Source organism: Ursus arctos, unplaced genomic scaffold (genome assembly GCF_023065955.2).
Source record: "Ursus arctos isolate Adak ecotype North America unplaced genomic scaffold, UrsArc2.0 scaffold_6, whole genome shotgun sequence".
In the NCBI taxonomy this organism is placed as follows: Eukaryota; Metazoa; Chordata; class Mammalia; order Carnivora; family Ursidae; genus Ursus; species Ursus arctos.
This window is the reverse complement of record NW_026623078.1, coordinates 24,337,924-24,365,154: the sequence shown is the minus strand read 5'-3', so window position 1 is coordinate 24,365,154 and position 27,231 is coordinate 24,337,924. Positions and strand designations below refer to the sequence as shown.

General features: G+C 38.7%; 1 protein-coding gene, 1 long non-coding RNA gene and 1 other non-coding gene across 3 annotated transcripts in view; 2 read left to right on the top strand and 1 right to left on the bottom strand.

The window, feature by feature from the left end:
• Nucleotides 1-13,625: 13,625 nt before the first annotated feature.
• On the top strand, nucleotides 13,626-18,821 carry LOC113268042 (uncharacterized). The gene is made up of 4 exons (XR_003321005.4): nucleotides 13,626-13,749; nucleotides 16,000-16,112; nucleotides 16,387-16,444; nucleotides 16,628-18,821. It is a non-coding gene; the product is annotated as an uncharacterized LOC113268042 (long non-coding RNA).
• On the top strand, nucleotides 16,217-16,305 carry LOC113268177 (small nucleolar RNA SNORD87). Its single transcript, XR_003321040.1, has one exon. It is a non-coding gene; the product is annotated as a small nucleolar RNA SNORD87 (small nucleolar RNA).
• The window catches only part of MCMDC2 (minichromosome maintenance domain containing 2), a 29,856-nt gene continuing 21,411 nt past the window's right edge, over nucleotides 18,787-27,231 (bottom strand). The window contains exons 13-14 of the mRNA XM_026516392.4: nucleotides 25,202-25,311; nucleotides 18,787-19,145 (exon numbers count right to left, since the gene is read on the bottom strand). Of these exons, the coding sequence (XP_026372177.2) occupies nucleotides 18,979-19,145; nucleotides 25,202-25,311 (277 nt within the window). The 3' untranslated portion in view covers nucleotides 18,787-18,978. The remainder of the gene's footprint in view (nucleotides 19,146-25,201; nucleotides 25,312-27,231) is intronic.

Sequence of the window (27,231 nt, the reverse complement as noted above, 5' to 3'; positions counted from 1 at the left end):
ACACACATATATATATATCAAGCCATTATGTTGTACACCTTAAACAATGTTATATGTCAATTATGTCTCAATAAAACTGGGGGGAAACGGTTAACTGGACTCAGAAGATAAGTGATGATTAATTTTTCTGGCATACTGGAATTAATTTGTTTTAATCAGGCCCTAATGCTTGAGAATGTTTTTTTTCTTTTAAGATTTTACTTATTTATTTGAGAGAGAGCACGCGCGCGTGCACACACACACACACACACACACACACTAGTGGGGGTGGCAGAGAGAGAAGGAGAAGCAGGCTCCCCACTGAGCAGGGAGAATGATACAGGGGTCAATCCCAGAACCCCGGGATCATGACCTGAGCTGAAGGCAGATGTTTAACCAACTGAGCCACCCAGGTGCCCCAAGAATATGTTTTTGATGAAAATAAATCTGTAGTTTTTATCCTCATGCCTTTTTCCCCCTCTCCCAGATAATATTAAACAGAGCAATGGTGGGGGGGGGAATGGCACAAATTTAAAATACCCATTATTGGCGAGGATAAGGAAATGGGGACTGTCACACTGTTGGAGTGTAAGCCCTTTTAAATACAATTGGGCCATATATCTCAATATTTTAAGTGTATACACTCTGATTTAGTAATTGCACATTAAGGGCTTTACCTAAAGATACTTTTATATTCACAAATGTAAGAATAACTACTCCAAGTATTCATCTTTTACTTTGCAATTTGTAGATTTAACAATGCAGTGTTGCCTGCAGTTTTGGCCGTATGTATCCAAGAAACCTATCAGAAACGCAAACCTGAGGATGTAACACACCTGCTGAAATCCTTTGAAACATTCCCTATTATCTAAGGGTGGTATCTAACGCTCTAACTTCGCCTATGAAACCCCTACCTATATCTTGCCCTTACTCCACTTCCTATTTTACACTTTCCATTATAGAACACACACACACACACACACACACACACACACACACACACACACACTGCTATTTCATGCTTCGGTGCCTTTATTTATAAATCATCAGTTGGTCCACAAACATTTTTCATTATTTTTTATTGAAGTATAATAATATACAGTGTCAAGTTAGTTTCAGGTATACATTATAATCATTCAACAGTTTTAAACATTTCTCAGTGCTCATCATAACTGTACTCTTAATCCCCTTTATCTATTTCACCCATCCTCCACCCACCTCCCCTCTGGCAACCACCAGTTTGTTCTCTGAATTTAAGTCTGTTTTTGTTTATTTGTTTGTCTTGTTTGTTTGTTTGGTCATTTGTTTTGTTTCTTAAATGCCACATATGACTAAAGTCATACGGTACTTGTCATTCTGTCTGATTTATTTCACTTAGCATTATACCCTCTGGGGTTGCAAACGGCAAGATCTCATTCTTTTTTATGGATGAGTAATATTCCATTGTAAATATATACCATATCTTTATCCACGCACCGGGGGATGGACACTTGCATTGCTTCCATACTTTGGCTATTGTAAATAATGCTGAAATAAACATGGGGGTGCAGGTTTTTGGATTAGTGTTTTCATTTTCTTTGGATAAATACCCAGTAGTAGAATTAATGGATCATATGGTATTATTTTTAATTTTTTGAGGAAACTCCATATTGTTTTCCATAGTGGCTGCACCAGTTCGCATTCTCTCCAGCACCGCATGAGGGTTCCTTTTTCTCCATATCCCCGTGTTTTAGATTCTATCCATTCTGACCAGTGTAAGGTGATATCTCACTGTGGTTTTGATTTGCATTTCCCTGGTGATCAGTGATGTTGAGCATTTTTTCATGTGTCTACTGGCCATTTACATGTCTTCTTTGGAAAAATGTCTATTCAGGTCCTCTGCCCATTTTTTAAACTATACTATACTATATAACAATATAATACTATATTATTACTATGTGAATATTTTTTTTACACTACAGCACACACTGTTCATTGCTTACTATATCAGTTAGGAATTGCATTCAGTTGCTAATAAAAAAGACCCAACCCCAGGGGCTTAAATAAATTAAGACTTTATTCTCTCACTTAAAAGAAATCCACAGGTAGGCAGTCCAGGTTGGTAAGATGGCTTCGTAAAGTCATCAGGGTCCAAGGCTTCTACTTATTTCGCATTGGTCAGAACTGGGACACAAGTTCACCCCAGGTATAAGGAAGGTATATCAGTGTGGGTTTTGTTGAGGTATCTGCTCCAGCTAGTTTAAAAAGAAAGATGCGGGACACCAGGTGGCTCAGTCAGTTAAGCATCTGACTCTGATTTCAGCTCAGGTCATGATCTCAGGGTCTTGAGATCCAGCCTGTCATCAGGCTCCATGCTCAGCATGGAGCCCGCTTAAGATTCTCTCTCTCTCCCTCTCCCTCCTGCCCTTCCCCCTCATGCACACACATGCACTCTCTCTCTAAAAAATAAAAATAAATAATAAAAGAAAGAATGGGGTGCCTGGGTGGCTCCATCGGTTAAGCATCCAACTCTTGGTTTTGGCTCAGGTCATGATCTCAGAGTCTTGGGATCGAGCCCCACATCTGGCTCCACTCGGCACAGTCTGCTTGATATTCTCTCTCTCTCTCCCCCTTCTGCCCCTCCCCCTGCTCATGCTTACTCTCTTTCTCTCTCAAATAAATAAATAAATACAATCTAGGAAGGAAGGAAGGAAGGAAGGAAGGAAGGAAGGAAGGAAGGAAGGGGAGGAAAGAAAGAAAGAAAGAAAGAAAGAGAAAGAAAGAAAGAAAGAAAGAAAGAAAGAAAGAAAGAAAGAAAGAATGAATTATAGAGCATTAGTGACTTACAGAGTCACCGAGATGAAACAAACTCAGGCTTCACTTATAGGAACAATTTCCAAAATCATTCCACAGAACTGGGCTGCCAGAGCAGCTGATACTTCTGCAATGATCTGGACTCTGCCTGCCAAATGCGAAACTACCCCCACAGTGACTGACTCTAGAAGCACACTGCCTTTGCTGCATATATGTCAGCAAAATGGATGGCTTGTGGCCTGCTTTTCCCATCACATAACTTGATTTAGAACTCAGGTTTTGTACCAATGCATTTGATTGGCAGGACCCAATTCACATCCAGAATCCTAGCTGCAAGTGAGTCTTGGAACATGTAACACTTAGCTTTTCAGCCTCTCAAGTACAGAAACACAAATAGCTATTGAGTGAGCCAGTCTCCAGCATCTACCACAAGAGGCAGGGGAGACAGGCAAACAGACTGGCTTAGCCCTAAGACTAGGCACAAAACACAAATAAAATCAGGGTTTCATTAGCAGGGAAGAGGGCTGGGGTGGCTACACAGACAGCAACAAGAGTGTCTGCCATCAGTACCTGACCCAGTCTTAAGAGATAAGGGAAGACTTTCCTGAAAAGGCAAAGAGGAGGGGCGTCTGGGTGGCTCAGTCAGTTAAGTATCCAACTCCCGATCTCACTCAAGTTTTGATCTCAGGTTCATGAGTTCAAGCCCTGCTTTGGGCTCTACTTAAAAAAAAAAAAAAAAAAAGGAAGAAGAAGAAGGCAAAGAGGACAAGAAGAGTATTCCAGGCACAGGGAAAAGCAAGAATATGCTGCTTTGACAGAAAGCACATGGGGGTGGGAGGAGTGCCTGGGTGGCTCAGTCAGTTAAGCATCTACCTTCAGCTCAGGTCCTGATTCTAGAGTTCTGGGACGGAGTCCCAGGGCAGGCTCCCTGCTTAGCAGGGAGCCTGCTTCTCCCTCTACCTCCACACCCCTGCTTCATGCTCTCTCTCTCAAATAAATAAAATCTTAAGAGGAAGGAAGGAAGGAAGGAAGGAAGGAAGGAAGGAAGGAAGGAAGGAAGGAAGGGAGGGAGGGAGGGAGGGAAGCAGGGAGGGAGAGAGGGAGGAAGGGCCGGCATGGGGAAGGGGGATGAATACTTCACATATATTATCTCATTTCACCCCATAAAAATCATAAGAATGAGTACTATATCATCCCCAATTTGCAAATCAAGGAGGGCCTTAAAAGGTACATTAAAGAATTTGGATTTCAAGGTAGCCAGAAATTCTCCATAGGAATGCAGAGGTATTGGGTGTTAGGGAGCTGCTGGGAAACAGAGAGAAGAACACAGACTTACAAACAATATAACACCACGAATATAATGATAAAGATGGGGAAAAGTTATTTGCAATGCAGGTAACTGTTAATTGACAAAAGATTAGTATCCAGAATATATAAAGAAATCCCATAAATCAATTTTTAAAATTACAAATACTCCAATAAATAATTGGGTGAAGGCTAGGACTTACAGAAGTGAGAACCCAAATGATTAAAAAGCATACAAAAAAAATGAAGGAAAAAAGAAAATATATGTATAGTTATCTTTTCAACCTCATGCCAAATGCAAACTAAAATAACAATAAATACCATTCCACATTTATCAGCTTGGCAAAAATGTTTAAATTCTGAAACAAGTTTTGACAGGGATGTGATACTACCACTTGGTAAACAATTTGACTATATTAAGTATGAAGATGCATTCCTTCTTCAATCTTTCAACCCAGCGATTCAGCTTCTTGGAAATGGTGTTCTGTGAGAACCAACTGTTAATTATTCAAGTATTCAAGTATTATGTAAATCAGTTGTTAGCATCTTGAAATCAACCATGATGGGAAATCTGCAACCACTACAAATCAGGGCTGGGTGTTTTGCTTTGTTTTTAGATCCTGTTTGCCAGAATACCATGTACAGAGAGAAACTCTCATGCATATGCACAAAACAGTGTGGAAGAAACACTCAGAATCTATGCCATGTTTAAGTTTACGGGGTATTAATTTCAGGACATCATTTGCAGTAGATCATCACTACGGTATGAATAACAACATAATTTAACCTTAGTTTGATTTTTTCAATTACTTCCACATTCTCAACTCTCTATGTAATCATTCTTAAACAATTTCTTTAAACAGTAAGAAAAGTGTATCATTTCACAAAACAAGAACTGGAGGGCTCCCTGGCTGGTTAATTTGGTGACTATTCGATGTCTTTAAGTTGCTTGATTTCTTCTCCTTTCTACTTTGCCATTTCCAGCAAGTTCCCCTCATTTAACAAGATGGCTGCAACAATGCCAAGAATTCTTTCACAGATGATATCTAGGGGTAGAAGAGCTATTTCTTCCCATTTGTATCTTTTCATCAAAGAAGAAAACTTTCCCTGAAGTCTCCTAGCAGACTTCTCCTCAGGTCCCACAGGTCAGCTTGAATAATTTCAATAACATTCCATTACATTTAGAATTTGTCAAAGGATTTAAGTAGTTGTTTGCAAGGCTTACTCTTAACATAAAAGTTAAATTTTTCAACAGAAAATGAAAACCCTAGTGTCTCACAATGACAATTAAAGCCACTCATTATTTTAGATCCGGGCAGAAATCGTCAGTAATTTAGGTAATTTTCACCAAAATTATCTCAGTAAAGTTCATGTACTTCAAGGGTTTAAGAATCAACTTTCATTCACATCAGTGCCCTATTTTCTGACAATTTAATGTATTTTTCACAGATTTGGAACTTTAACCTTGACGAGAGGTATAAATGCTATGATTATCTTAATGTCAATATTATGTTTAAAAATAATCTTGCCTGAGGTAAAAGGATCTTATATATAAAAGTCATGCTTTTATGACTAGGGTCATTTACATTTCTCTTGCATTAAGTCTATTTTGACATGCTTACTATTGAGCAAGGGAGAGCACAAGCATGTGGTTATTATAGCCAACTTCCTTCCAGTTCCAACCTCATGTTCTGCTACAAACATCCAGGGGAACTAGGAGGTTCTCCAAATCATTCACTAATATGAAAAAGGACTGAAGGGCAAATGTATTAATTTACTAATGAGATTTACATGTGTAAAGTACAGCCTATAGATGCTGACAGCTTAAGAGAAAATAATATCCTATACGCCCTGAATCCACACATATGTCCATCTATAAAATGTAAACTTTCTAAGGTAATCCTGGCTATACTGTCAAATCAGTGGCTCTTTGTTAAAAAGTTACTTTTGATAAACTGCTATATCAGATTTAAACCATAAATCTTTTCCCTTGAAGTGGTTTTAGTTGTATCTGCAAACTGGCAACATTAATTCAGTTCAGCAACTTGGAGACCAGCAACCCCCAGGGATGCGCTCACTGCTGGAGAATACCAAACACTTTCCATAATGCAGGTCAAGGGTGAAGGAAGGAGTGATGATGAGCTGAAGGGACAAATTTTACAAATGTGTATTTTTGCAGTTGGAAGCAAAAATGTACTATTTTAATAATTATTTTTTAAGTTCAATTATAAAATTGCATACGCACAGTAAAATCCAAACAGTAGAGAATGGTATACAATAAAAAATTAGAATACCACTTTCCCCACAAACCCCAGTTTCACTCCCTAGAGGCATTGCATTGTAAACAGTTGCTTTTATATACCACATTTTGTTTATTCATTCATCCCTCGATGGATATTTGGTTGTTTCTACCTTTTGGCTCTCATAAATAATGCTGCTATGAACATTGGTGTACAAGTATTTGAGTATCTGTTTTCAATTTTGGGGGGTATATACCCTGAAGTGGAATTGCTGGATCACAGGGTAATTCTATGTTTAATTTTTTGAGAAACCACCATACTGTTTTTCCCAGTGGCTGCACTCTTTTACATCCTCACCAGCAATGCACCAGCAATGATATGAGGGTTCCAGTTTCTCCATACCCTTACCAATGTTTGTTTTGTTGTTGTTGTTGTTGTTGTTTTGATAATAGCCATCCTAACAGGTGTGAAGTGTATCTCACTGCAGCTTTGATTTGCATTTTCTGAATAGCTAGTTATATTGAGCATCTTTTTCATGTGGTTATTGGCCACTTGTGTATCTTCTTTGGAGAAATGTCTATTCATGTCCTTTGTCCATTTTTGCACAAAGTTGTTTGATTTTTTTCATTGCTGAGTTTAGGAGTTCTCCATATATTCTGGATGTGTATCCCTTATAGATTTATGCTTTGCAAACATTTTCCTATTCTATGGATTATCTTTTCACTCTCTTGACACTGTCTTTTAAAGCACAAAAGTTTTTTATTTTGGTGAAGTCCAACTTATCTATTTTTCCTTTTGTTGCTTGTGTTTTTGGTGTCATATCCAAGATATTATTCCCAAATCCAAACTGATGAAACTATTCCCCTGTTTTCTTCTAAGAGTTTTATAGTTTTAGCTCTTATATTTAGGACTTTGACTTATTTTGAGTTAATTTGAGAACTTCATTCTTTTGCATGTAGATACTGTTTCCTCAGTACCATTTGTTGAAAAGGTGGTCTTTTCCCCCATTGAATGGTCTTAGCATCCTTGTCAAAAATCAATTGACCATATATGCAAGTGGATAATTTTTAAGCATAATGGGAATTTATTCACATTATTTTGTGTGTGTGGAGTCCAACATGGGGCCTGAATTCAGGACCCTGAGATCAAGACCTAAGCTGAGATCAGAATTGGAGGCTTAACCGACTGCACCATCCAGGCACCCCAAGTTATTCACATTAATCAAGGTCATCTGGCAAGCCTAGTCTCTGCATTGACTTTTTTTTTTTAAGATTTTATTTATTTATTTGACACAGAGAGAGAGAGAGAGTACAAGCAAGGGGAGCAGTAGAGGGAGAGGGAGAAGTAGACTCCCCATTGAGTAAGGAGCCCAATGTGGGGCTCAATCCCAGGATCCTGGGATCATGACCGAGCTGAAGGCAGATGCTTAACCAACTGAGCCACCCAGGCACCCCTCTATATTGACTTTCTTAAGTCCCTTTGAAGGTGACAGACGTGAAAGGGAAAGGGGAATTCTAAATTCCAAAAATCCCTTTACTATAAAGAGCAAAGTTTAAAGGAGTAAACATTAAGTTTTGCCTAGGAAAAGGAATCTCAAGAAATGATTTAAACGATGTTTCCATTAGAGAGGAAGAAGATATACAAAGGCTTCAATAGAAAAAGAGAGAGAAGAAAAAGAAAGGTCAAAAGTCAGGTCTAAGTTCTTTACCTGCCCCCACCCTCAGCGCTGGAGATGGTAAAGTAGGAAAATATATGAGTGTTAGTTTAGAGGTGATGTCTGAGGTAGAAATGTAACTTTGGGCAATATCAGTACATGCTTTTAGAAAAAGAAGTGGGAATGCATACTAGGCAGCCAAAAATTAATAAATAAACAGTATAAAGAGACCGGAACATGTCTGTATGCTGCTGGAATGGTCCATTGGTAAAGGAGAGATAGATGCGGCAGAAGAGAGAGGATACTTAAAGGAGCATCCTTGAGCAGGAGAGAATCAAGAGCCTTTAACAGGAGGGACACATTGGGGAACAATAGGACAGATGGAGAAAGTGGGCACTAATGCAGAGGGTGCCCGTTGGATGATTTCCCAGCTGGTGGCTTCTCTTTGTTCAATGGAGAAGAATGTTCCAGTTATCAATTTACTGTCTTTCATCTCCAGATCTACCCCATATTACCTGCTCTGTGATAATGGACCTGGACCATATAAACATTTCTCTTTTGCCAAACACATAATGCTAAGGTACTGAAGGGAGATTGCAGGAGGAGCTTCTCTTCCTGTTTCTGGTTTTCTCCTCTCAACAGGTTCCTACAGTGCACCGTGGCCAGCACCACGTAGCACCTTCCTGTGGTAGCTCCCCCTAGCGATCCAGAGGGCACCTTACTTCTCTATCATTCACTTAGCCACAAAGTCTGGAGCAGCCTCCACTAACCTGGTCCTTGCTAGGTTCTGCCTCTGCTCAGACCGGGTGGCAGCTTCACTATGTTATTTCCAATTCTTTAAAATTTTCTTTTTCTCTTAACAGACAATCCCTTATTACAGTTAATTCTCTTTTTAAAAAACTTTTTATTTATTCATTTAAGTAACCTCTACACCTAACATGGGCTCAAACTCAGGACCATGAGATCAAGAGTCGCACACTCTTCTGACTGAGCCAGCCAGGCACTCCTATATTTAATTCTTCATATTAAATTTTCCTGTTTAAATTACTTTGTGGTTTCTCTTTATGGTCTCTTAAAGGGTTCTGACTTACCTGATAAGTTATAAGCTAAGAATGTGGGGGAGGGGAAAAGAGGAGATTTGGGGAGAAATGGCTGTAATAGTCTGGAAAAGAGGGCAAAAATAAATTTGCCAGACAAAAGTAGGATTTCCATTCCACTGTTTGGATGTATTGTAGTTCGTTTTACCAGTCTCTGTATATTTAGGTTGTTTAAAACACACACACACACACACACACACACACACACACACACACAACGTGGATGTGGATGAATACTCTTCTAATCTGTCTATCTATGCTTTTGGAGGAGACATCTTTTCCTTTCCTTTCTATTTATTTTTGACTGCTATGACTGCTGACTCCTTGAAAAGACCACCAAAATGACCTATTGGTACAACAAAGTCAAGTTCATTGCTTGTCACAAAACCTTGTAAGGAGGGAAGGATAAGGGAAGTAAGGGAGACTACTGCCTTGACAGGCTTGATAGCATCCTAGAAAGCAGAGGGCAATGGCAGGGTATTTATGAGGTTTTTGAGAGTCTGGATTAGGAAGGGTCTTTTTTTTTCTTTTTAAAGATTATTTGTTTGAGAGAGAGAGAGTGTAGGGGGAAGGGCAGAGGGAGGGAATCTCAAGCAGACTCTCTGCTGAGCACGGTGCCCAATGCAGGGACCCTGAGATCATGAGCTGAGCCAAAATCAAGAGTCAGATGCTCAACCAACTGAACCATCCAGGTGCCCCAGGATGAGTTATTCAATGTTGAGGGGGCTTACTGAGTTTGGGCAAAATTCATGACATAATCTGTATAGACATAGCTCTGAATCTTGGATAGAAACAGTCATTTAATGAGACTGGTGGAGTGATCTGTGTCCGGAAGAGGGCATATTTATTCTCATGAGGAATAACTGAGTTGGTCTATGGTTAGGGAGGGGAAAAAGGACTTTCTAGAAGTTTGAGTTAGGTAAAGTTTCTTAGACATAACAGCCAAAGCTAAATCCCTATTTAAAAAAAAATTAATAAGGGGCACCTGGGTGGCTCAGTCAGTTAAGCATCTGTCTTCAGCTCAGGTCATCATCTTGGGGTCCTGGGATTGAGCCCTGAGTCAGGCTTTCCACTCAGCAGGGAGTCTGCTTCTCCCTCTCACTCTCCCTCTGGGCTCTCTCTCTCTCTCTCAAATAAAATAAATAAAATCTTTTAAAAAAATTAATAAATTGTTTTTCATCAAAATGAAACTTCTGTTTGAATGACACTACTAAAAGAATGAAAACACAAGTTATAGACTGGGATAAAATACTTGTAAATGATATCAGAGAGCAAATAAGCATTTAAAAAGATGCTCAATATTCTTCAGGGAGAGGCAAATTAAAAGCACAATGAAATATCACGAGACACCTATTTGAGTGCCTAAAGCAAAAAGACTGACCATACCAAGTGTTGACAAGAATATGAAACAACTAGAACTCTCAAGCACTGCTGACGGGAATGAAAAATGGTACAACCACTCTGGAAAACAGTTTGGCTGTTTCTTACAACGTTAAACACACACCTACCACACAATGCACTATTCTACTCCTAGGTACTTATCAAGAGAAAAAAAAGCACATGTCCATACAAGACTTATATGAATATTCATAGCAGCTTTATTTCTAATAGCCAAACACTGAAATATCCAAATGTCCATTAATAGGTCTAGGATAAACAAATAGTGGTATATCCATGTATGGGAAAACTATTCAGCACTAAGAAGGAATTAACTCTTGTTAAATACAATGGCATGAATGAATTTCAAAACAATTACGCTGAATGAAAGAAGTCAACAAAAAAAGGGTACAAACTGGGGCGCCTGGGTGGCTTAGTTGGTTAAGCATCTGACTCTTGGTTTCAGCTCAGGTCATGGGATCAAGCACCCCTCCCCTTGGGCTCCATGCTTCACAGGGAGTCTGCCTGAAATTCTCTCTCTCCCTCTCCATCTGCCCTCTCCCCCCACTTGAGTGCAAGCTCTCTCTCTCTCTCTCAAATAAATAAATTAATTTTAAAAATTCTCTCCCATTCTGCCCCTCCCCCTCCTCTAAAAAAAAAGAGTACATACTATATGATTGCATTTAAGCAAATTATAGAAAAATGCAAACTAATCTATAGTGACAGAAAGTAAGTCAGCAGTTGCTTGGGGAAGGAGTTTGAAGATGGGATTTGGGGGGCCTGAAGGAGACATTACAAAGGAACATGAGGAAATGTTTGGGGGTGATGAATATGTTATCTTTCATGGGATATTTCACAGGTATATACATGTCAAAACTTATAATTTTTTCATTTTAAATATGTTTAATTCTTTGTCAATAAAGTTGTGTTAAAGAAAAGCTATTTTTGTTTTTGTGGCAACTTTTGAGGCAGAAGTTGAACTGAAAATTTGAACCCATCCTTCCTCAGAATTCCTGCACCCTCCATCATGACCCTATAATATTATCTTCCTTTGCGGAGTGATGAAAAGAGAGCTCTTGAGGCTTACAGAAATACCCCAAACCTTAAGGTTAAGATTACCTGCTGAGGCAAACACTGTTGATAGCCTTCTTAACAGCCATTCCCCCTTCTCTTTCTTTTCTGCCACAACCTACCTTCTTACATTACAAACTGATAATCTCTGGACATGTAACCCAACCATGGTCAATGGCACCTGAAGGGTATTCTGGGCAAGATTTTCCACCCAGATTAAAAGAGAAAAAATGTCCCTTCTTCCTGCCTTTGGATGTTGTTACAAGAAGATGTGATGTTTATAGCTGTGGGAACCTTTTTGCTACCATGAGGGAAAATCAATAGTCTCAGAGAAGACCACAAACTCTGACAATGTTGCACTGCTGAATTAACCAACCCTAGAGCCAGCTACCTCTGGACTTCCTGCAATGTGGAATAATACACTACCCATTTGTTAAAAGCCATGTAGTTGCACTTCTTGTTAATTGCTGTTGAAAACATAACATTTATTTAATGGATGACATTATTAAGCAATTAAAATAACGAACTTAAAATGATAATCTGAAAATGTTTTAGAACATTTTTTTAGTTTTAGAACACCTAAATTTAGAAGTTTTAAAACACCTAAATTTTAGTTATGGAATTTAACTGTATCCAGTCTGAAGAAAACATATTAAGTCATTAAGGCAGTGGCCCCTTTCATATTCTATCCTCCCAGGTCGAGTATCTCTTGGAAGCAATGCTGATAAAGCCTGGCCACGTGAGCACTGACAGGAGGATAGGAAAACTAGCAACTTGGGAGCTATCCTGTAAGGAACTGTTGTAGAAGTGTTCCTGCTGGTCTCCAGTTCCTTCCCATACGGCCCTAGGCACTGAGAATCTGCCTAAAATGTTGCCCTAGCACCTATAGTTTCAGCCTCCAAACGCACCCTCCTCTGTAACTTTCAGTAATGGTGGCTCCCACACCTGCCCATTCAGCTGTAGGCAAAGGCTTGGTGGAGGTAGCTGTCCAACTTGCAAAATTAGGTGGTAGAAGTAACATCCAGCCAGGAGTCTACGATGGCAGACTAAGGCCCAAAGCCACTACCTGACAGAAGAAACTGCCCAGGTGAGGCCCCAAAGAATTTTAAACCCCTATAAAACATTCAGCAAAAACGTTATATTGAAAGAAATCCTTTGTAGAATTGAGTATAACCACAAATTGTTTTGCAAGGTTTTGATTTTTATACCATATTTCTTTGAGGCAAATATATTTTGTACTGGATTTTGTATGAATTTCTTAGGCTTTCGGTTTTTAAAAAAAAGATGTTGTGTCTTTTACTAATTCAGTTGTTTAATTATATGCTTTCATGTGTATTCTTTCTGACACAAGATCATCAACCTGTCTCCTCCAGCACTAAGCCTAGTGCTTTGCAGCCACGACTTAATATAAAATGACTGAGAGAAACAAGGCGGGGGGGGGGGGGGGGGGGGAACACAACACAAAACACAAAAATCAAAGCAAATTAGAACATGTTCATAAACAAGGCGGGTGACTGCTTTACGAATGCTGTTTTTAAATCCTCTATAATTATTATCGATAAAAACAGCAGCAATACCTGTTGTTATAATATAAGAGAAATATAACCGCTTCCTTTTTTCTGGTAACTGGTTCTTCTATATGAGCGTTGAAAGGGTCGATTCCTGGCACCCTTACGCTAGATTGGGATGTCCAATACCACCAGTTTTTGACGCACTGAACTACGGAAAAGAGTAGAAGACTAAGCAAATATATTGTACTAGGAAGGGGAGACCCTTTCTTTCTGGAGATTTTCCGCTCTCTTCGGTCCGTTACAACTAGGAGATGAAACATTTGCAGACTCAGCGAGAGCTCTCTAGGTGAAGTCCTCATGAGTTCCGAAAGCCTCTACAGAGTTCCAAAAGTCCCCCCCAAGAACTTACGTTGTGGCACTCCACCGCAGGCCAAGACGCCACACCTCCCGGCTGCGCCACACGTTTGGCCACACACTGGGGCCGCAACCCCGAACACCCGCCCTAGCTCTCCGCCAGGGAGCCGCGGTCCAGCGAAAGCCCTGGACCCCGGCAGGGGCGGGGCCAAGGCCCGGAAGAGGCGGGGCCCGGAGCGCCAAACGCCTGGCGAAAGAAGTTGTGCTTCCTTTTCCGCGCGGCCACCGAAGGATGAGGGCTCGTGGCGTACCATCGGCCAAGCGGGCCGGGCGGCAGCGTCTGCGGGCCAGTCGCTGGGCTCTTCGAGGTGGGAGTCGTCTTAGTTCCTCCTGTTTCTGCCGGGAGCCTGATTCCTTGCCGGAACCCATACCCGCCTCGGGCCTTTTGCCCTTGGGTGCCCGCGCCCAGGGCCTCCGACCCTTGCCCGAGCGCAGCCGAGTGGTCCGCAGGGCCGCGAGGTCGGCCTGGGAGGCAGCCTTCCCCTTCCCCTCCCGCAGTTGATGCTCCCGGAGCTTACTTCCAGGTCATTGGCTCAGTCGCATGTTTTGAGTAACTAGCCGCGACTTTTAACCTGACCGTTTTAGTAGACCCTGGTTTCCACTGTTCTAAGCTCAAAAGGTAATAAAGGGCCTTCTCAGATTCAGGTGGTTCCGAGGCGGCCGGTATGGCGGACGCGTTTGGTGCTCCTTAGGCCCTTTTCCGGAGCCCTTTTGTATCCCCAGCAAAGCCTTGTGTGCGGCCTAGACGGTTTTAGGGTCCCCTAAATGGGCTGTGTATTTAACCCTAGTAAGGGAGCATTTTGTAAAAGGGGGAAGGGATTATCTTTAGGATGTTAAGACGGCCTTAACTGTACTTTGTGATTGGCTTTTAAAATTAACAGCAGTTTAGTAACGGTTCTGGTAGGGTTTTAGTAGAGTTAACGTCGCATTCGTGAGTCTTCCTTTGTCAATGTGCTGTAAAGACGTGGTATTGAAGTTGGAGAACAGTACGTACTGTGTAGATCCCCGTCCGCCCTCCCCCCAGGCCATAAATGCCTGCTCTACCCTTAGATGTTTGCGTTTATATAGAGATGGGTATTTCTGGACATAATATGGAAGAAACTGGTCAACAGCTGGGAGACTGGAAAAACATTGCCTGTTCAAAAACAAGTTATTAATGAATACTTCATCGATGAGACTTGGTATAATCTGTGGTTTTTTGTTCCCTCCCCCACATACGTTGCTGTCAACAAGGCAACTGTGCTGGCTAAAAGTAGTTTATATTTGGTATTAGTCATCTTTATTTTGAGGCCTAAGGGACTTGAATCCTATTTTTATTGGTAAATACTGGAATTTTAAAAAATTTTAAAGAATTTACCAACGAAATATTTGGTAAAATATTGATAATGTAGGTAATTCCTGAAACAATAAATACAGAGCCCACCAAACCATTTAAGAACTGATTTTACCACTACAGTGGTGTCTCATTTCTTCCCTGTCCCATTCTCCTGCCTTCCATCCTGAGGTGCCTATCGTCTGCACTTTTGTATCCCCTCTCTTAGCTTTTTGAGCTGAGTGGGGTGGATAGCAGTTTTATTCCAAATATGTGTCCCTGAATATTCTTGTAGGCTTTACACAAATGGGATTATGCATGTAATTGTCAGTAGTTTCCATGAATCTCAGTACACTGATATTTTCCAGTTGGAATTATTCATAACTAATAGTTTGTGTTCCTAATATTGATTATGTGAAATTATTTGCAGACTTGAAAATGATAAATTGTTTTGCAAGGTCCAACATTTGATGTGTCTTCATAAATCATTTCCAGTAGCTGTCTGGTTCAATTATTTATCCTCCTGGGGTGCTGTGGGGATATGTATGATCTGGGGCCTGGCCATTCCCCTTGCACTACCTACGTGTGCTTTCAGGCAACCTGGGACTTAATTCCACAAGACTGTCCAATAATGATGCCCACATAATGTATCTGCTCTAAAACTGTATTAGATTTGCTATTGTGATGCTGTAGTTGGAGGTCTGCACACTTGTTTTTACATATCTGACCTTTAACCTGATTCATATCTCATCCTTGTCAAGCTCTGAGACAGAAAAGCAATGGCTAGGTACTCATTAGGACCATCATGTCTTAAAATCGATACTGCCACAGTAAAGAACATCATATGTGTCCACTATTTTTCCTATTCATGCTAATAAACCCATTTTCAGCTTGGAAAGATGATTTAGGGAATTATTAAGGCTTAAAGAGTCAAAAGTACTAATATGCTCAAATCATTGTAAAGATTTTAAATTTTGGATTTACGTGTTTTGACTACCAAAAAAATAATTAAGCAGAAAGTACTTTGTTCATTAGAGAGGTCTTAAACAACAGGAAATTTTTCCAGTATATGGCCTCAGTGTTAGTAATTTTATTAAAAAGTTAGTTGGGAGTCAGAAGGGTTGCAAATACTATGTTTATGGTTCCTGATAAGAAGGAAAAAATCTTACTGGACCATTCCTGCAGATAAGATGCCAAACAAACAGATGCAAGTACAAATGAGAACTCAAAATATTTTAATTTCCAGGTGCATCAAAGCCTATGAGGTGAAGATGAATGAAAGGCATCCTGAGGTTTTCCAGAAACTGCTCACAGGATGGCTGTGATAAAATCACTAGGAGCACAACTGCATGTAATGAGGTACCAAAAGTTAATGTTAATTGTGTGCTTTTTTATGTATTTGTGGTACTGTTCATGAAGAGCGGTCCCAAAAATGTTTACTACGTTTTTGACATAGGTTAAAAACTGGCACAATGATGACTTAAATTACTTTTTGCCGTTTACCCAGCTGAGTGTTTCTTTGAAGAAATAATTTTAAGACTGAGATGCCAGTAACCTATACTGCTTATGTGAATTACTCAGGTATAATGCAGCTTTCTATTAAAATGGGTGAAACGTTCTTTTCCCCATATAGGTAGCTGCAGATGAATATTCAAGTCCAAAACTATCATGGTTGAAATTCATTACCTAAAGTAAGTAATTATGATTTGTCAAGTATCACAGCTATTGATAATTTAAAAGTATCTGAAACTCCAAAGGGCTAGGACCATTTTCTGTTAAAATTGCCTCTGTGTGTCAGGAGTATGATTTCTTTTTGATTTTTGATTATGGAATGATTTTCACTGTTGGTTTCTGATTTTTTTTTTTTCTTCTAGAGGCATGCAATTGGAAGGAAAAATGAATTGGTCAAGAAGATATGAATTGGAACAGATGATGAAAATTAGTATTTTATTTAACATAGATCACCCCACAATAAGTTTAATGCAGAAAAACACATGTTTGAGTACTTGTAATTGCTGGACAATAAAGTCTATTATCTTTAAAATATATCAAATGTTTAAACAGCTCCATTTTTATAATCACTAGTAGGACTTGTTTTTAACATACTTTATGGATAGTATGTTCTTGTCAATAACCAGCTCATTTGTGGACTGATTCCCTTTGAGAAGGCAGTCAGCTGGGGAGACATTCTAGTACCTCTAGTTCTCCTGCCCTTTCTTGCCTTAGGGGATTTCAGCAAACTAGATAACCATGGAGGTTTCCCCTTCAAGACCTGCTATTATACCTAAAAAAACAAGTATTTGGAATCTCCTAAACACCTTAATGAATTATGTCTTAGAAGTAAAGATTTCATATGTGACCTACAGAGTTTGTTTAAAATTTAAATCTCTTTTTTTTAAAGATTTTATTTATTTATTTGACAGAGACAGAGACAGCCAGCGAGAGAGGGAACACAAGCAGGGGGAGTGGGAGAGGAAGAAGCAGGCTCATAGCGGAGGAGCCTGATGTGGGGCTCGATCCCAGAACGCCGGGATCACGCCCTGAGCCGAAGGCAGACGCTTAACCGCTGTGCCACCCAGGCGCCCCTAAAATTTAAATCTCATTTTATTCTTTGTTTTTACCTTTGAATAGAAAAGTAATCCTGGGGCGCCTAGGTGGTGCAGTTAGTTGGGCATCTGACTCTTGTTTCCTTCTTGGGTTGTGAGATCAAGCCCAGCATCGGGCTCTGCACTGAGCGTGAAGTATGCTTAGGTTTCTCTCCTCTCCTTCTGTTCTCCCTCCCTCGCTTGCTCTCATGAATAAATCTTAAATAATAATTAAAAAAATTTAAAAAACATCAATTGCTCTGGAAAAAAAGTAATTCTGATCCTAGTACAAATAATGTTACATTAAGGAAAATAGTGACTGGACAGTCCTGTCTGTCCAGGACTTGAGGATTTACAAGAATTCTAAAACTAGGGGCCGCCTGGGAGGCTCAGTCTGTTAAGTGTCTGCCTTTGGCTCAGGTCATGATTTCAGGGTCCTAGAATTGAGTCCCACATTGGGTCTCCACTCAACAGGGAGTCTGCTTCTCCCTCTCCTTCTGTGCTCTCAAATAAAATCTTTAAAAAAAAAAAAAATCTAAAACTGAATTACTAACTGGATACTTAGGTAAATCTTGTTTTTCCCCTATTGAGGCCCACAGTATATAATTACCTGCCTTTATCCAGGTTATAATTTCAATATGGCAAGTCAAACAGTACAAAACCTGTATAGCAACAAAGACGACACAAAATAAGGTCTTAACTAGAATTACAGAACTGTAATATGTAAATTGTTTTTTAAAAACTAGCTTTGCTTTCTGAACACAAGTGTTGGACTAGTGAATATTCACTATTTTTTAATGATCTGTCAAAGGTCCATAGAGAGACCTGTCCATCTTCATGGTTAAGAAGGAAGCTCCATGAGGTACCAGTTTTTTTAAAGAATCAGCATGGTAGTATCTGGGTGAATGAGGTGGCAATTTTGTGATGACATTTTCCTTTTAGTGAGATTGAATGTAGAATTTCTCTTAAACCTTTGAAAAATGAAAAGGATTTGGGGATATTACAAGTTAAATATATTTTCTCAGGGTCTTACTTTCCCCACCCCAACCCACCCCCTACCCCACCTTTCAGAGTAGATCTTTTCCCTCCAAAAACAGACTGGGTTTGCAAATTGCTTTCTTTGCCTTTTGGTACCTTTGCTGTAACCAATTAGTTTTAAATCAATTCTTGATTCTTGATTTGGATTTAAATTAATTTTTTCATTTAACCTGGCTTAAAAAATGGGAAATCCAAGCTTTCCCTTATTCCATAATTAGAGCTTCCAAAATGATATAATGGATATAACAATATGTAATAAAGTATGAAATCTTAAATTTGAGGCTTCTGTTTATAGAAATTGCTGTTGTTTAATTCATTTGTCAGGTTCACAGGTGCAAGAAAAATGGTTTAAAATGATTTATTTGTAGGTAAATGTTTTCATTTAAAGTGTTGTGCCATCTTGTGACAAGTAGAGGGAACTACATAAAAGTGATCTTTTTTTTCACATTGCTTAGTTTGTAAATTTTTCATATTGAAACCGTATTTCATACATTTAAGATAGCTTTCTAATGTACTACTGTTCATAGTATTATCTGAAGCATTACTCTAAAAATCACACTTTTCCGCTGCTAAATATGAAGAAAACACTGTCCTCAGATTGGCTATTCATCGCTAGTGAAAATAGCTGTCCCAGGTCCATATGTGGCAATAAACTGTTGGAGCTGCTGTTGGCACTGAGTTAAATAGATATCCCTTTGCTCTAAATATTCTTCATCATACAATTCAAATGGAAATACTGCATTTGGAGCAACACAAAATACAGTGGCCCCTAAGTAAAGAAGGAAAAAAAAGTGTTAATGAGAATTCCTTAAAATGCTAAATATGAAATCACATTTTCAACAAAATAGTATGTTTTAAAATTAAGTTCTGACCTATTTAATAGACTATTTCAATAATCATTTAAAGCTGACCTGTTTTTGAGACTTATGAGACAGTTTCAGCACATGGACAAACAGCCCTAAGAAGAAATATATAGATTACATTTTAAAGTTTAGAAACTACAAAAATTTGTTTTCTGTTGACACAGTCATTACAGTTTTGAACCTGAATAGTGATGTGAAGAGGTAGAAGAAGTAGGGAGAGAAAGTATTAGAAGGTAGGGAAACACTTTGATAAAGGTTAAGTGGATGATTGAGGATAAAGACATTGTTTTTCAATTATTTAAAAGCACTGACATAAAGGCAGATATAAGCTTATGGAATAGAATATAAAGCCTGAAAATAACCCCTCAAATACATGGTTAAATGATTTTTTTTATAAGGGTGCCAAGACCAATGGGGAAACTACAGTTTCCAAAAAACTGGTACTGGAAAAACAATATCCATATAAAAAAGAATGAAGTGGGTCCCTTACCTTATACCAGACACCTAAGCATAAGTACTAAAACAAAAACAAAAAATTGGGGAAATGCTTCATGACACTGGATTTGGCAGTGATTTCTAGAATATAACATTACAAGCACAGGCAATAAGAAGAAACAGGTAAATTAGACAACTTCAAACTAAAAAACTTGTGCATCAAACATTAGAGTCAACAGAGTGAAAAGGCAACCCACGGGATGGGAGAAAGTATTTGGGAATCATATCTGATAGGGGGCCTCCAACTCAACAAGAAAACAACCCAATTCAAAAATGGGCAAAAGAAAAACAGACGTTCCTCCAAAGAAGATATACAAGTAGCCAACAGGCAACATGAAAAGATGGTCAACATCAGTAATCATTAGGAAAATGCTGAGATACTGCCTCACACCAATAAGGATGGCTCTTAACAAAAACAAAAAACAAATGTTGACAAGGTTGTGAAGAAAAGCAAATGTTGGCAAAGTCCTTGTGCACTGTTGGTGGGAATGTAAAATGATACAACCCCTATGGAAAACTGTATGGCATTTTATCCAAAAAATTACTATATGATCCAGTGATTTCATTTATGGGTTTATACCCAAAAGAATTGAAAGCAAGGTCTCAAAGAGATTTAAGTGTATACTCATGTTAATAGCCTTATTCATAATAGCCAAAGGTGGAAGCAATCTAAGGTCCGTTGGATGAATGGATAAAGAAAGGGGTGTGTGTGTGTGTGTTGTGCGCGTGTGTGTGCATGTACATACATACAATAGAGTATTCACTCTTGAACAAGAAAGAAATTCTGCATGCTACAACATGGATAAACCTTGACATTATACTAAGTGAAGTAAGCAGGACAAAATAGGACAAACAGAGGATTCCATTTATATAAGGTACATAGAGAAGTCAAATTTATAATAATAGAAAGAATGGTGTTTGCCAGGGCCCGGGGGAAGGGGAGATTGGGTAGTTACTGTTTAATGGGTACAGAGTTTCAGTTTGGGAAAATGAAAAGATTATAGAGATGGATGGTGGCAACAATGTGAATGTACTTAACACCACTGAATTATACATTTAAAAATGGTTAAGATAGTAAATGTTATATATATTTTACCACAATTTAAAAGAAAAAAAAAACTTCGGCTATTACTGTAGGAGTGAAGCTGTTTTCATTGTTGAGTCACTGAATGAGTACCTACACTATGACTGCCCAGGTGTACAGATGCTAGTCAAACAGACAGTGCCTCTCTTCCTAGAGCTGTCATCAGTAAACACTTACGTAGCCTCAGACTTCTGTGACTACTCCCTTTACTACTCCCTTTATCTTAGCTGAATCTTTGCTGTCCCTTGAGAACACTGCTTTCTTCCCTGTGGCTCTCTCAGGTGAAGCTGCTTTTTCTCAAAACACCTCATACCTTAGTATCACAAGACAGAGACAGTGCCTAACTTGCTGCCCCTTTGCAGCTACCAGACCATTCTCACCCCTGCCTTCCTCTGAATAAAACTCTTTCTTCTAATGCCCGGTGCCACCTGGGCTTACACTTTCCCTTCCATGGTAAAGTCATCACCCAGTTTTCAGCACATGGCTCACAATCTTCCTCTCTTCCCTAATATCTTGCCATTCAGCAACTTCCATGTGAATTACTCGTTTAACTCCAGACCCCCTGTCTTGACCTTTCCCCCTCTACTTCCACTATGCATAGGAAAGTCACAGGAAACTGGTATCACCAAAACTTACTTCAACACCATTAGTTCAAATGTCCCCCTTCCCTACACTACCTCTCGTACTTCCAGCTACCAGGTCTTTTATCTCCAAGGCCTCTAATCAGCTTCCTTCAATTCACTTCCCTCCTTTAACCTATTTAAGAATCTCTCCTAAGCCAGGCCCCCAACTCCCTTGCCCCTCTGCAACACTCTGTCACACTCGCCTATCAAAACCTCAACTCTGCATGAACCCAACCATTTGCTCTATGCCTGCACTCAGGCTGCTAAGCAGAAAATCACCTAATTGGCATTTCTTGGTTCACTTTAAATGAATCACAGAAACCTCAACTGGATGGGCACTTGCACTGCCAGACAACCCTGCTGGGTTTGTCTAGAACAACTGTTCTTCTGTCCACCACAATGAGATGATTATATTCCAATCTTCTCTCCTTAACTGTTTTGTTTTTAGCTGATGACCTTGTACAGAGTATGTGAACAAATCTACAGGCCTGATTCTGTATCCATTTGTCTTCTCTCCTATAAAATGAACTGATTTTTCTATTAGAGGCCAATACCTTCACATGTGCTCTAGATCCCATACTCTCTCACATTTTTAAGGATTTTACTACTTTGATCTTCCCCCGATTCTACAGCATCATTAGTTTACTCTCTATTGCACATCATAGATCTATTTATTCTTTAAAAAAAAAAAAAAATCCTGGGTTGCCTGGGTGGCTCAGTCGGTTAAGCATCTGCCTTCGACTCAGGTCATGATCCCAATATCCTGGGATCAGAGTCCTGCATCTGGCTCCCTGCTCAGCAGGTAGTCTGCTTCTCCCTCTCCCTCTGCTGCTGCTGCTGTCTCTCTGTCGAATAAATAAATAAAATCTTTAAAAAAAAATTGTTTCTTGGACCACACATTCTTCTCCAGCTAATACCCTATTTTTCTTCCTCATCTTTATAGTCAAACATCTCAAAGTTGTCGATGTGTGCTATTTCCATATCCTCACTTCTTATCCCACCCAAATCTCACTCCACTGGGGTGGCTCTGATCAACATATCCCCTAGATAGCCAAATCTAATCTTCTATAACTACACGTGAGTTTCCTTCTACATTTTAGCTGCTACTTCTCAGTCTCCTTTGTTAGTTCCTCCTCCTCAACCCCATTGGAATTCTTCAAGGGCAGTCCTTGGAGTTCTTAGTATAGTCTCTGTCTAGGTGATTTCAGGTGATTTCATCCATTCCATGGCTATGAGTACCATCTCCGTGCTGATGGTTCCCAAATTAAATTTCTGAATTAGAACTCTCATCTAAACTCCAGATTCTTGTATCTGTCTATTGGTATCTCTGAAGGATGCCTCAAACTTCTATCACTTGTTTTTCTCCCAACCCTTTTTCTCTTTTTTTCCTAGCCTTGGCAAAGAGCACTATGATCCACTCATTGCTCAAGGCAGAAGGTTCGGATTTTTCCTTAATTCTTCCCTCTGCCCTCTGTCCCAGCTTCTAAATCTAGTTCATGAGTACAACCTATTGGTTTTTGTATCTAAGAAAAATGTCCCTGAGTAGGGATCAATTTCCTGCTATGTTCTTCCCCCCTTTTTTGTTTTCAATGTCCTACTATGTTTAAAGTAACATTTAAGGAGGTCTTAACATTGTTTTTTGCTTAAGATTTAAAAATCCGGAGCCCCTGGGTGGCTCAGTTGCTCAAGCATCTGCCTTTGGCTCAGGTCATGATCTCAGGGGTCCTGGGGTCAAGCCCCAAGTCTCCCTCTCCCTCTGCCTGTTGCCCTCCCCCCTGCCCTGGTTTGTGCTTGCTCTCTCTCTCTCTCTCCTGCTCTCTGTCTCTCTCTCCCAAATAAATACACAAAATCAATATACCTAACAAATTCATTATGAAAACAAAAAGTAACTAAAGAAAAAAATTTTCACAGGTTTATTTTCCTCAGCAAATGCTTTCTTAAATGCTTCAAGAAAGTCTTGACAAAATGGTTACCAAGTGAAAATTGCCATATTCTAATACAGGAGTCCTTAATATTATTATACCATAGTTTTTAAGTTCAAAGACACACATTTTTGTCTTCTTATTGGAATTTAGTTGTGTCTTTTTTAGGATTTTTTATTTGAGAGAGAGAGCAGATGGAGAGGGGAGGAGCAGAGGGAGAAGGAGAAGCAGACTTCCCACTGAGTGGGGAACCTGATGCGGGGCTCTATCCCAGGACTCTAGGATCATGACCTGAGCCGAAGACAGCCGCTTAATCGACTGAGCCACCCAGGCACTCCTCTAGTTGTGTCTTAACAATTTTGATGGCATACCATAGTAAAATTGGCAGCAATTTTTTGTTACAGTACATTAAAAAAATGTGTTAGTTTTTATCAAGAATGCTTTTAAGTACAGAGTAAGAATATTGTAAAAGATAGGGACACCTGCCTGGCTCCGTCAGTAGAGCACGGACTCCTGATCTCGGGGTTGTAAGTTTGAGACCCAAGCTGGGTGTAGAAATTACTTATTAAAAAAAAAAAATTAAAAAAAAGAAAATAAATGATAAAGCAAATTAAAAATAAAAATATTTTTATATCATTCCTCTTATTTAGTATTGGTTGGTTAACCAATGTTTTTCTCTTTTAGTACATTAAATTAATTCAGGATAATTAACTTTTCCTGGGGACCATGAACCTATAAGACCTACTTCATAAAACTTATCATTCATTTCTCTAAGCAAAAAGGTGTAAAGCACATACACATAAAAAATTTTATAGAATTTAGAGATTCACAAGCCCCTAGAACTTTCTAAGTATTCATGAATCCCAGGTTAAGAATGCTCGACTTAGATAAGTATACAACAAAGTTCTAATGTTCTAATGAATCTTTGCAAAGTTATGAGCATATAAATTGAATTTAAGGCAAATTTAAGCACTGAACATATACACACAGGAAAGCCAGTGTTAACACATTCTTTAAGTCCCAAGGCTGGAACCAAAGTTTGGTTTCAAGGATGGTAATATTTTATCAAATTAATGTCTCATTCAATGCAATAAAGACCTTTGTGAGAATAACTCTCTTTACTCTTACCATAAGAGCTCTTTTATGTTTTTTATTAGCAAAACCATAAGCTCAAATTCATTTCAAATAATTAAATGCTATAGTCACAGGATTATTATAGCTAGCAATTCAGTAAGGTGGTGATGCCAGATGATCACATTTTCTTTGGCTATGTGCCTAACTCCATTGAGGGGGACTGCTTAACAATTGAACGTTGTACGTTATTTAAAAAGGAAGATGAATTTAAAATCACTTCATGTGTTGTATTAAGCACATGGTTTTTCAGAATTCTGTAAGTGTTGCAAAAGTTTAAATATCCAAGCAATCATGCACAACAAGGAACTTAATAGATGATACTACCTATAAACAATTAGTAAGTGTTCAAATTCAAACAGGCCTTACCTGATAAAAATTTATTATTCTTTAAAATAATATTCAAAATATATATAACATTTCATTTTAACAGACTAAGAATATTTAGGGGTGGCTCAGTTGTTAAGCATCTGCCTTGGGCTCAGGTCATGATCCCAGCATTCTGAGATCAAGCCCCGCATCGGGCTCCCTGCTCAGCAGGAAGCCTGCTTCTCCCTCTCCCACTCCCCCTGCTTGTGTTCCCTCTCTGGCTGCCTCTCTCTCTGTCAAATAAATAAATAACATCTTTAACAACAACAACAAAAAGAAACACTAAGAATATTTAAACATAATTATTCATAGTGACCATTAACAAATTAATAGATTACCATATTTCAGTGTGAGAGATGTTTCAAATAATAAGACTGCAATTAGTGCATCTTCTTTAAGCACTTTATTCCTTAAGTTCAGTCGAGCATGGGCTTCAGCTAGGGAAACTCTGAAAAAGAACACTGATGCTAATCAAAATATGTTGATATTATAAAGATAATATATACTTTGGCAGGAACAAACCAAGACATATGTGTACATAAGCCATACCTTAAAGACCAGCATATTTTTACTTTAAAAAATTTAGTTTCTTTTCCAAGCATGTTTTTCCTACCAAGTTCAACAGCCTATTCCAGAACAAGCAAATATCTTCACTTGTTATCAAAGGCTTGGTTTCCACCCCGGCTTATCTTTATTTTTATTATTCTACACCCTCTTCCCCAAGTTCTGTTCAGATAAATACACAGTTGGGAAAATTAACCTAACTAAATATCTCTTACAGATATCTTTGATGTTTTCTTCCAGTTCTTTATCTATTTAAAGTCCTCATAGAATCTTGAAATTTTAGTTTTGGAAGAGACCTTAAAGTTCAGACTCCCAACAGATAATTGCATTTTCTCTACAATATCCCAGGCCACTTATTTTCCAGTCTCCTTTGAACTTTTCTTAGGGCTCACTAGGAATCCAGTTTTTATTTTTTTATTTTAAACTAATCTTTGATTACCTAAAAAATCTCCCTCAAGCTCTCATTAGGCATAGGTAATGTGTTTGAATGATTGCTGAACTTGGAAATCAGAAAACCTGGGCTAAGTCTTTAGAATTTACTAGCTGTGTGACTTCCTATAGATCATATACTTCCTGGGATTTTTTTTATTTTTGAAGCAGGTATAAAATGGGGACAATAATAATTCAAGCGTCTGCCTTGGGCTCAGGTCACGATCCCAGCATGCTGGGATCTAGCCCAGCATCGGGCTCCGATTATGATTTCAAATAAAGCATTTGTAAGTTTTGGGACTCACCCACAAAGATTATATAAATTTAAGCTGAAATTGGTTTCACTGAAATTTCTACCCACTGGTCCCTGGTTCTGTTTTCTGCGATTATAAAAGAAGCCTGATACTTCTTAAATATGACAGCTCTTCAAATATTCAAAGACAACCTTCCTAGTTGCCCTATGTTTTCTTTTCTCTGAGATAAAATATTCCTAGCTCTTTTAATATGTCATAAGACATAATTTTCAGGCCCTTCACCATTCTGGCTACTTTCCTCATGATCAGATTTGGTTAATATTCCTTTTTAGTACAGTACGAAAGGGGTGATTTAACCAGCAATGTAGAGATAAGGCAGAACTAGCATCTTTTTACTCTAGATACTATATTCTACTAATACAACCTGAATTCACAGTATTATTAACAGCCATATTACACTGTTTACCCATATTAAACATAAAAAGAATGAAATCTCCAGTCTTTTCATATTAAGACATCAACCTTTTCTTATCCATTCATACTTAGTTAGACCAAGATCATCATTTGAGTCTATGGAGATCTCTCCAGAGATGTTTATTTTCAAATTTGACTATCATGTTTCTAATGCCCTCACCTAAACTTCCTTTAAAAATGTCGACCGCAACAGAATATGTAAAAAGCCTTTCAGGGAAAGAGAAGAGAGTATTATTCCGCTCTACTCTAGAAAAGCAAGGATGGTGTTATTAAGTACCTGTCTATAGAAGCAGGAGAAACATTTAAAATTTATGACTCTTCTGAGTTCATTTACTTTGCTATTTCATAAACTCCATCTCCACCTCTAGTGTTTATTTCTACAGTTGGAAGAAGTAGAGTTATCACATTAAATTTAATTCTGCTTTATTTTTGGATCAATATAGTCAAATGTAAACCGAGGCTATATGAGTTTAAATAAATATCTTTTTGCTACAGAGGGGAAAAAATGAGAAAATAGGATTTTCAAGGCTTTGAGTATTGATTTGAGAATTTTATTTTATTATTTTAAAAAAAAATTTTTTTTCAGTAGGCTCCATGCCCAGTGGGGCTTGAACTCATGATCCCAAGATCAAGAGTTGCATGGTTCA